The following is a 12,020-nucleotide window of genomic DNA, read 5'->3' as shown; positions in this document are numbered from 1 at the left end:
TCGGAATCAGTACGTCTCAGAGCAACTACAGCACACCTTAAATTTTAAAAAACTTCGGGTTTTAAAATAAGCGTATTAGCGCAGAAGCGCTAGCAGAAGAGGGAGGGAATCGAAGGGAGGGAGCGCAGCGCTCCCTCTAGCGCTTCGCAGCGCCAGCGCTTCTGTTAGCGTAATTAGCGTATTTCGGAACGTGAATTTTTCAACTTCATTATTCGGAATCAGTACGTCCCAGAGAAACTTCGTAATGTTAATTTTTCAACTTCATCCGATTGACATGGGACCAACGGCATGTGACAGAGAGTGAAACATACATGCTACATTTATTTGACGACAATGAGTTCCGACTTCCGGGTTCGTGCCGCCAACCCTGTTAGGCGCCTCTTGCGGCACACAGGGAATTACCAGTGAACTGGTACTCAATTTGCCGACCTCGGTAGGATGACAGGCAGAGTCAACCCCCCTGGTGTTAAGGGGGAGGAGGAGGGGAGGGGGAAGAGGAGGGGAACGGGGGGGAGGGGCCCTTCTTCCCCCAGGCACCCCCACACCCTCCCCTCCCCCCTTCCCCTCCCCCTCCCCCCTTTCCACCTCCCCCATGTTCCCCTCCCCTCCTCTTCCCCCTCCCCTCCTCCTCCCCCCCTTCCCCCTCCCCCCTCCCCCCCCGTTCCCCTCCCCTCCTCTTCCCCCTCCCCTCCTCCTCCCCCACCCGGCAATGCCAGGTACTTCTGCTAGTTTCTATATATGTTAGGTACAAAGGAGCTGATGAAACATTGTGATAAAGATAAACACATGTACTCGAACTTCAAGAACAAAGCACACCGTAAAGCTTGTCGCAACAACAAATGCGCACCTTTAACCAAGGCAAACCAAGAACGACACTCTGTGACGTCACGACGTCGACTGATATGCCTCCGTCATTATCACATTTTTACCTAACATGACCTCTGACCTCACCAAAATCACAACATCAAAAACCTCACTCCTCACACCTTTGATGCCAAAATACAATCAGTTAATCTTTGCATCAAAATATATAGTTATACCAAGTTTGGTCGAAATCCCATCACCGATTCACAAGTTAGAATATTAACAGATTTTTTACTTAACAGGACCTGACCTTTGGCCTAGTGACCCCATAATATAATCAGTTCATTTTTACATCATTGTAAATACTTGTACTAAGTTGAATATAAATCCCTTCAGCTGTTCTCAAGTTATCACATTTTTACCTGACATGACCTGTGACCTTTGACCTCTTAATGCCATAATCCAATCAGTTAATCTTTGCATCATAGATACTTATACCAAATTTGTTCAGAATCCCATCACTTGTTCACAAGTTGGCATGGCAACATAGATTTCACTTAACATGACCTCTGACCTTTGACCTTTTGACCCCCAAATGTAATCAGTTCATCGTTTCATCATTATACTTACCTGTGCCAAGTTTGACTTCGATCCCTTCAGCTGTTATCGCGGTAACTAAATAATTGTAACTTAACACGACCTCTGATCTTTGACCTCTTGATCCCAAAATCGAATCAGTTTATCTTTGCATCATAATATATAATCATACCAAGTTTGGTGAAAACTGTCTTTGGTGTTGGTGAACGAGATCGTGAGGACAAGCGTGGCTGGAGCGACCGAGCGGATGCGGGCTGTTCACTTCGCGCACGGAGCCCAGAGTGAGCGGACCATGTGGCGAGGCCTAGTTCGTGCGCCACGGGCAGTGCAGCCTGCGGTTTCGCGAGCAAGGACGTGGAAGCCAGTGACGGCCGGTTACGATTCCTGACAGGGTTCAAGAGCGACTCGGAGCTAAGTACACACAAATTAACGCATTTATTTTCACAGTTATTTTTCCCATTGTTTGTATTTGCGTCTGTGTGGGGGCGCTCCAGTTAGGACTTTATTTTATCGTGCATCATTTGGTTACCGGAATTTCTTCAATAAAGCCGGTATTTTTGTACATTGAATTCTGTGTCGTTTGAGTTGATTGATTATCCAGGTGCGAGGTCATAGGGTGGAAGCCGCCCAGGTAAGTTTGTCATCCTCCTTTCCCTCGCGTGTAAAGAATACCGTCATTTTTGGATTGAACGCCTTGGAGTTTAAAGCTCATTTGGTCATCCGTGTCGCCCTGTGGTGTTCACAGCAGGGTAGTCACACAACAATATAATTCAGGAGAATTTCTTAAATCTAGCAACTTTGGAGACAGGATTTTCTGAGAGATGGTGAAATTATCACCAAGGTGGTGAGAATATTGCTTCGATTCCCTGAGCTGTGTCCCATAAAACTATTTATCCAGTTGGCTGGTCACATCTGATGGGACTATCACAACATTTGTTTTATGACATCACATGAGAAATCATATGATCTTTATGTAAGACGCACACATGGACTTCATTTTCATATAATTTTAGCCCACATTTGAGCTAAAGGGTTATTGAATTGAAATCTTCAGTTAAGAACACAACAACATCAGACTATAGTGCAATATAACCTAATGTTCTTAATCTTGAACTTGACTCATGGCCTGGGTCAATTTATTAATGGGTCAATCTGTGCTTTTTAACCAGAGACCGATATCATTTAGTGCACTCATAATTTACTATTTAGTCACAACACCCATCCTCACCTTTGCAATCAGTCGGACGGTCAAATCTTCATGCTGAAGAAGCTCATAATCAAATAATTTCATGATCTTGATACTTGCCTCAGTAGATCCGTCTACCTTTAAGTAATTTTTGGCCTGAGGATAAGAAAAAAAACAAAGAATATAGGTAGAAATCTCGAGGATTTTTGATGATGACTCAGAATAAATGAATTGTGTGAAATTTACTGAGAGTGTTTTTGTATACACAATTTCGTCTCATGGAGGAATGATGAGACCCAGGGTAAAATGCAAATGTACTGACAGTGGGGTCAGTTGGACACAGACAGCAAGGGGAAGAACAAACGAGAAAAGAGAAAAGAGATGAGAGGCAGTGAGGAAACACAGTAACGTGAAGTAAAAGGGTTGGGTTAAATGGGGTAGAAAATATTATGGATAGGAATCATGGTGACGACATGAGATGGTGGTGCACCACCTAATTGAGGCCTTGGAGGGAAGAGTACAATTGAACAATCTATATAAAGCAAGAAAAATGTTCTCAATTACAATGTAAGAAGTTGGAAAATGGGAAATTGAAGATTCAGGAAAGAAAATTGTAGGTGATGAGCTTGGAAAGACTGGAGGCAAAGGATGGGTAGAAAAGCTTTTACATGTTTAAAGGTTTGATTACATGACAATGTTTGTTGAAAAATAAAGTGTGGGCATCGCCAATGTATTGCTTACCAGGAATCCTTCGAGGGAGAAGTCAAAATGTGCAGATCGGTTCCAATCAGCATCAGAAACAATGAAGGTACCAACTGTTTTATCAGGTCGTTCAAACTGGCGAAAGATAAATAAGCAACATGGATATATGGATGAACACGCAATTAAAACAAATGGTCTTTTTTCGTATACAGCACAGGACTGCAGGTAGTATCAATAATTCCTATTGTTAATGGTATTAATATTATTAATTTCAACCCCACCCAGTGTTAAATTCAACGGCTGATCAGGATTTGAACTCAGGACCCGAGGATCCCAAGTCAGCCACACTAACTGTTAAGCCAAGACCAAACTTTAAAGCAAATGGTGGACGATGGATACATAAAAATATGGTGCGGAAACAAATGACTAAGTTGAACAGAATTACGAAGATAATAAATTGTGAGGACGCTTCACATTTGACCGGGCAGGACCTTTGTTTGCAAAAGGTACATAATAATGAATGCAAATTCAGAAAAGTCAGGAGAGGACGATGGTTCACGAGCGAGCGGTATTCAATGACAAAGGACGGACTATAACCGAAACAGGCCCGGACTGGGGGGTCGGGTGTCGACCAGGTGTCGTGGCAGGTGTCGGCCCCTGACATGCGGTGTACATGCCTATTTACAAAGGATCCCAATGCGCTGCATGCGCAGGCCTTTAAGAGCCATCTGTACGTAATTGCATGTGGTGCTGGCCTGGAAATGTCAAAACGAAGGTTACTGACCTTGAAATGAGATAGAAAATAATGTATAATCAGTTATGAGGTTAGTTAGCTACACAATACCGAAAATTCGGTTCGATTCCGACAACTTTGAAAATTTGACCTTTGTGACCTTCAAATGTCAAAACGAAGGTTACTGACCTTGAAATGAGATCGAAAATAATGTATAATCAGTTATGAGGTTAGTTAGCTACACAATACCGAAAATTCGGTTCGATTCTGACAACTTTGAAAATTTGACCTTTGTGACCTTCAAATGTCAAAACGAAGGTTACTGACCTTGAAATGAGATAGAAAATAATGTATAATCAGTTATGAGGTTAGTTAGCTACACAATACCGAAAATTCGGTTCGATTCCGACAACTTTGAAAATTTGACCTTTGTGACCTTCAAATGTCAAAACGAAGGTTACTGACCTTGAAATGAGATAGAAAATAATGTATAATCAGTTATGAGGTTAGTTAGCTACACAATACCGAAAATTCGGTTCGATTCCGACAACTTTGAAAATTTGACCTTTGTGACCTTCACAGGTCGAAGATTCTGAAATTTGTTGGAAAACTTGTATTTCATGATGTATGTGATAATATAAGATCATGTACGACATTTCACCCTATTAGGAAGCGAACAATGTAATAAAACCATCAAAAATCAACTTTTCTAAATTTCATGACCTTGTGACCTTGACCTTGGGGCGAAAATGAAAAATCGAGCTCCGTGGGGCTAGACACATGACATTGGCCGAACCAAATACTGAAACCCCTGTCAGATTCCACCAAACCCCTCGGAGAAGATGTAGCTTGAACTCGATTACCCCCTAAAAAGACATCTTTTTCGGGCGTCGCTCCGCCCACAATGGGCGTAATACGCCCACTCTAGGCAGGACACAACTACAGTCACGTGAAAAAGTAAGTACACCCCATGTAAAGTTTTGCCTTTTTCAACATATTTCAACATACAGCTATTTGATCTTTATTTCAACAATATTGATAGATAAAGGTGATATACGATAACAAATATCATGAAACATTTACATTTTGTAGTCCATTGTATAATTTAAATTGACATAAATGCAAATTTCGCATGTGGAAAAAGTAAGTACACCCCTACATTTATCACTACTTCAAATACCTAAAATTAGAATCAGGTGCACCAGTTCAGGTGCAAATGATTAGAACATCGTTAGAGAGGATGTTGGAGGAACCTGTCTTATTTAAACCTCAGACATTTCGTTTGGTTTACTCTTTGTTGTTGAAGTGTGCGGCATCACCATGCCTAGATCAAAAGAGCTCTCTGAGGCCTTCAGAAAGAAGGTTATAGATGCCTACGAGTCTGGGAAGGGATTTAAAAAGATCTCCAAACAATTTGAAATCAATCATTCGACTGTCCGGAAGATCATCTACAAGTGGAGAAGATTCCAAACAACTGCCAACTTGTTCAGGCCAGGCCGCCCCAGCAAGTTCAGCCCGTGAGCAGACCGCAAGATGCTGAAAGAAGTCTCTAAGAACCCCAGAATGTCATCACGGGACCTACAGGTAGCTCTTGCCACTGTTGATGTCAAAGTGCACGAGTCTACCATTAGAAAGAGGCTGCACAAATTTGATCTACATGGGAGGTGTGCCAGGAGGAAACCTTTGCTGTCCAGAAAGAACATCAGGGGAAGACTAAAGTTTGCCAATGAACACCTCGGCAAAGACCAGCACTTCTGGAACAATGTGCTCTGCACAGATGAGTCAAAGGTAGAGCTATTTGGCCACAGTACCAGAAGACATGTTTGGCAAAAATCAAAGACAGCATTTGACCACAAGAACCTGATACCAACTGCAAAGCATGGTGGTGGAAATATTATGGTTTGGGGCAGCTTTGCTGCATCAGGGCCTGGGCAGCTCACCATCATAGATTCCACTATGAATTATTCATTGTACCAGAGGGTGCTTGAGGATAATGTGAGGCCATCTGTCAAAAAGTTGAAGCTCAACCGAAGAAGGACCTTGTAACATAACAATGACCCTAAACATACCAGTAAATCCACCAAGGAATGGCTGAAAAGAAAGAAATGGAGGGTTCTGGAATGGCCAAGTCAAAGCCCGGATCTAAATCCCATCGAGATGTTGTGGGGGGATTTGAAACGAGCTGTGCATGCAAGAAACCCCTCAAACATCGCACAGCTGAAAGAATTCTGCATGGAGGAGTGGGCAAATATTTCTCCCAGTCGATGTCAGAGACTGGTAGACAGTTATAAGAAATACCTACTTGAGGTTGTTTCTGCCAAAGGGGGAAATACCACCTATTAGAGCCAAGGGTGCACCCATACCACACCCATACCACGTAGCCAAGGGCACCACAGCTGACTCTGCTCATGAGAAGTGTTTGCTTCCTCAATTCGTTTGCCTCAATTCTGTGTTTGCTTCCATCTCTTCTATCCCCAACCCCTCTCTCTCTCTGTAGCCATCCTACACTGTCGTACCGAACTGCTCCTGGACTATGTCTTTTGCACTTGAGAAGGTGGAGAAGTTTGTAGCAACCCTGACTCTAACTCTGCAACTGGAGGGCATCAGCTCACGTGTCTTACAAACCTGCACTGCTGCTCTTGCACATCCTTTCTCTGCTCTTTTCACCCTGTAATTTGCCCAAGGTCATCTTCCCTCTGCTTGGAAATCAGCCAACATCACTGCACTACGTAAAAAGGTGCAAAAACGGATCCCCTGAACTACAGAACTATTAGCTTACTTCCAATCATCAGCAAGGTCATGGAATCCATCAACACAGTGGACATGAAATCCTTCCTACTCTCCAACAACCTCATCTCAGATCATCATTTGGAGTCTCCAAACTCTCTGCCGATGGCATCGCTAACTCTACACATGCCTTACTGATTTCCTCCACTCTCGTATCCAACGTGTGGCTCTCAACGGAATCTTTAATCTGCTCTCCCTGTTAAGGCTGGAGTGTTCTAGGCCCCATACTATTCCTAATCTTTATCAATGATCTCTCTGACTCTGGAAGGGCATCCTTGGCGTTGGTGTCAGGAAGGGCATCCGGCCATAAAAAAACATTGCCTCAAACAGGGAACCATGATTGTCAAGGGGCCCGCAAGGCTAACCCCCGCTCTAGCAGGGAAAAATGGCCTTAAAACGATCATTCATTCCTGATTCTGGAAAATCCTCTTTATCTATCTGTTGATAACTCTACCCTGTGCCATGACATCCCTCATCCTTCACACAGGCAGGAAGGAGCCTCTTTCCTGTCTTTAGACATTAAAAAAGAAATCACAAGCTGGTCAAACACTTTGAATATGACTCTCCATCTCTCTCTCTCTATCTCTTTCTCCATATCTCTTTGGAAGGACTTTCTGGCAACTCCTCCTTTCTGATCTTGCACTTATGTTCTTTCTGTGATTTGTCCCACCTCGGTTCCTGCAGGGTGCACATGGGCAACAATCAACCTCCTTCTGGTGAAACTTCCAAAATCCAGGATCACTACTCACTTCCACTCATTTGTTCCTCTTTTTTGCCCTGCCTGTGGAATCAGCTTGGACATTATTTTCAACTAGTGGGGTCACCCGTGGGAATCCCACGGGCATGGACGTGTGTGCCATTTCGACATATTGAGCTAGATGCTGCACCTGCACATTCAGTTTCACAAAATGGTTACTGGCAATTTATCAGATGCACAAATGATGTAATCTACACAATGTATTTACTTCTGATAACATGTGAATGCATGTGCGTGCACAGCCACACACACATACACACATACACACATACACACACACACACACACACACACACACACACACACACACACACACACACACACACACACACACACACACACACACCCATACAGATATATACACACACACACACACACACACACACACACACACACACACAACACATCTCGTTTTTTCATTTCTGTTCCTCACAATTCTGTCGCTCTCTTATTCACACACACACACACACACACACACACACACACACACACACACACACACATATATATATACACACACACATACATACACGCACGCACGCACACACAAACACACACACACATATACACATACACACAAACACATCTCGTTTTTTCATTTCTGTTCCTCACAATTCTGTCTCTCTCTCTTATTCACAGACACACACACACACACACACACACATACATACACACACACACACACACACATACATGTACATACATACACACATACACACACACACACACACATACATACACACATGCACACACACACACACACACACACACACACACACACACACACACACACACATATATATATATATATACATACACACACACACACACACACACACACACACACACACACACACACACACACACACACACCTCTCCAACCCCTCGCTCCTCTCAAACCCCCGCTCCTCTCCAACCCCTCGCTCCTCTCCTACCCCTCGCTCCTCTCCATCCCCTCGCTGGAATAAATGCCAGTTTAAACAGGATTACCTTTACTTCCGTATAATAATGATGAATGAAATAATAACTAAGAAATATCTGTCGGCAATTTCCCGTCTGTGGCGATACGTGAACGAAGCTTTGCCCCTCTCTCCACATTATTGTGACAACGTATAAATTAAATATTTAATCGTGACGATTGTCATCAAATGGAAAAGTCCGCCACGAATTTTTAATATACGTATCTTGCCATTTTCCCGTCTGTTATTTTAGGCGGTGTATAACCAACCGTGCCGCGATTAAAAAAAAATATATCTCGGCATTTTCCCGTGTGTGCGTGAATGTTCTCAATTATTTCTGACACCAAGTCTAAAACCATCGATAAAAATTAAATCAGATGGTGAATTCGAGATAAAATCGTGAGGGTGAATCAAGGAATGGGCTTTATTTTACAGGCCTTTGAGAAATCATTTCGTTCTATAAACGGAAACTTTCATGGGATTGTCTTCAACCGAGTCTAAAACTATGTTAGCGACTGTTACAAATGAAATGATATATCGAATTTGAGTTGAAATAAACCTGTGTGAGAGAGAAAGACAGCATGGGCCTAACGAAACAGGCCTCAAAGCTATTCGAGTTAATAAAATGGTGGATATTTGTTTACATGAAGCCTCTCCAAGAATGGGTGAAGCTACTCTGCAAACGGAGTAAGCCACACCCCCAGACAGACAGACAGACAGACAGAATCTATAACATACAGACTTGGCATTTAATATGGAATTATTTTTTTTGTGGGGGCGAACTTACTTTTCAAGATGTCTTAGAACCAAAAGTTCATTGGAATTATGTTGAAATTATTCTAGATTTTGTTAATGTGACCTTTAAAAGAAACAAAAACCACATTTGACATTTCGAAACAAATAAATTGATCCTTGAAAGTGATGTAAACTGATATCGAACTCAATTCATGGACAGTACTGTGTTAAACTTCTGTACGTTTTCCAGAAGTATCTCTTTATTTTGCACATTAGCCAAAAAATTTTTTTAACAAAAACAAAAGTTAAATTACGACTGGGATTACGGACAGTAAAATTACAGTTCAGTACTTCGTGTAACCCCCACGAGCATTCAGGAGAGCACGTACACGTTGAGGCATGCTGTTCACGAGATTTGCCAAGTTTTGGACAGGAATCGCTTGCCATGCAATGACAATAGCCTGCTGCAATTCACACACAGAGGTCGGCTGCTGGTCCAAGTGGTCGATTTGACGCGTTAATTCTGCCCACAAGTTCTCTATCGGATTCATATCCGGGGACATGGCAGGCCACTCCATATGCTCTACACCACGGTCAGCAAGAAAGTGTTCGGATCATGCGAGCACGATGAGGCCATGCATTGTCATCTTGGAAGACATAGTTTCCTCGAAAGGCTGCACGAGCAAATGGAAGCAATGTTTCTTCCAGAATGGCCCTGTACTTGAACTGGTTCAGGTTTCCATTCAGAACAACCAGGTCCGTTTTGCCGCCTGCATGAAAAGCAGCCCAAACGGTCACCCCACCACCTCCAGCTTGGACTCTTGGCACTATACAATCTTTGACGTAGGCTTCATGCACTTGTCTGCGCACTCGGACGCGGCCATCTTGACGATAGACCAGAAATCTAGACTCGTCACTGAAGATCACGTGATTCCAGTGTCCTGGCTGCCATTGACGGTGCTCTCTGGCCCACTGCAATCGGTGCTGGCGGTGTTGTCAGGTCAGGCGTGGCTTTCCCAGGGGACGCCTGGCACGATAGCCTGCTTGAACCAGTCGTTGGTTGACTAGCCTTCTGGATACAGGCACATTTGTCAGTTGCTGCCACTCAGCCCTAAGCCGATTAGCTGACTTGGTACGGCCATTGCGGACTAACCGGTGCAGCTGGCGATCATCCCTCCTTGTGGTTCTGCGGGGACGTCCTGGCCTCGGTATTGGAGTAGGGACACCCCTCTGAGCATTTCGTTTCAGGATCTTTGACACCTGACCTTGAGTGATGCCATACTGCCGAGCAATAGCACACTGTTTCATGCCGTAATTTCGTAAAGCCACCACTCCATGACAAACAGCATTGTCGAGTTGACGGACCATCTCCAGAGGAAGCGGCAATAACTTTTGGAGACGTGCAGCAGTTGTTTTCCACTAATACAGAACGCAACAACCCTTGTATACCCGACTGTGAAGCCAATAATCAAATGCACCTGTCCGTACATTTTGCCACGCCACCTGTGATATAATCCTGTTGTTGACTTCTTGCTGCGACAGACAATCAGTGACATGGTTCTTTTAACAAATAAATCACCAAAGTGTAAAAGAAACTCACCAGATTGATATACTGAGTTAAGAAAGTAAACCCAAGTCAAGGAAAAAAATATATTCCATATTAAATGCCAAGTCTGTAGATATTATTCTTCCCTTCAGGTCTTCAAGACAGCTGTTCACCACCATCTCAGATCATCCCCATCTGAAACCATGATTTTCCCACTCCTGTTAACCACCCTGCCCCCACCCCCAAGTCCACCTCCTTTCAAATTCATTAGGTATAAAATATGGTTTGGGTGTTGACATTTATGAAAATAAAGGAAACGGTGTATCTGTAAAACAGCAATGCCAAAATAATTTGCCATAATATATTTTTATACCATATTTTGATGGACTCAATCTTGTGTGTGCGTGTGTGAGCGTGTGTGTGCGTGTGTGCGTGTATGCATGTGTGTGTGTGTGTGTGTGTGTGTGTGTATGTATGCGTGTGTGTGCGTGTGCGTGCATGTGTGTGCGTGTGTGCGTGTGTGTGCGTATGCATGTGTGTGTGTGTGTGTGTGTGTGTGTGTGTGTGTATGCGTGTGTGTGTGTGCGTGTCTGTGCGCGTATGCATGTGTGTGTGTGTGTGTGTGTGTGTGTGTGTGTGTGTGTGTGTGCGTAAGTGTAAAAAAGAAAATTTTGATGGACACATTATAGACATGTCCCATCATTAGAAAAGTTAGAATTCATCAATTCATGGTAATCTAAATGTATCAAAACTGAAAATAGCATTCGTGCAAGCCTCACCTCTGACACAGGAATGCGTGATAGTGAATGTTCGTCGAAAATCGGTGGGAAATCATTCACATCCAACACGGAAATAGACGCATACTGTGATGGATTGGAAAGAATAACAAAGTCATTGTCCCACCTTCCTGTCTGCATTTAGAACTAGAAAGAGTAATCAGAGATTGCCGACCCTCGCCAGGACGTGTTTTCAGTGGTTTTTAAAGGCCTTTGTGTTAAAACAAATATGGCGGCCGAACCACGTGACCGATGACGTCATCATTATTATTTTCTCCACCAATTTATCCCTCGATGATGCTTAAGAAATTTCATCTTGATCAGATGAAGTTTTGTACTTGCCAAATTATGACGTCATAATGGAGGCACCTATGACATCATCATTAAGATATGTTGTTCTACATGGAGAATTCTTTACAATGAGCCATGTCTCAATTT

At 43.2% G+C, this 12,020-nt stretch overlaps 1 protein-coding gene across 1 annotated transcript in view; it reads right to left on the bottom strand.

Annotated features, from left to right (window-relative positions):
* Positions 1 to 12,020, bottom strand: part of LOC137438315 (cadherin-related family member 5) — a 55,946-nt gene that overhangs the window by 24,222 nt on the left and 19,704 nt on the right. The window contains exons 4-6 of the mRNA XM_078766987.1: positions 11,586 to 11,669; positions 3,329 to 3,424; positions 2,630 to 2,743 (exon numbers count right to left, since the gene is read on the bottom strand). Of these exons, the coding sequence (XP_078623113.1) occupies positions 2,630 to 2,743; positions 3,329 to 3,424; positions 11,586 to 11,669 (294 nt within the window). The remainder of the gene's footprint in view (positions 1 to 2,629; positions 2,744 to 3,328; positions 3,425 to 11,585; positions 11,670 to 12,020) is intronic.

Source organism: Myxine glutinosa, chromosome 13, assembly GCF_964187855.1.
Source record: "Myxine glutinosa chromosome 13, kmMyxGlut1.1, whole genome shotgun sequence".
NCBI lineage: Eukaryota > Metazoa > Chordata > Myxini > Myxiniformes > Myxinidae > Myxine > Myxine glutinosa.
Note: the sequence above shows the minus strand (reverse complement) of the source record. Positions and strands in the feature narration are given on the sequence as shown.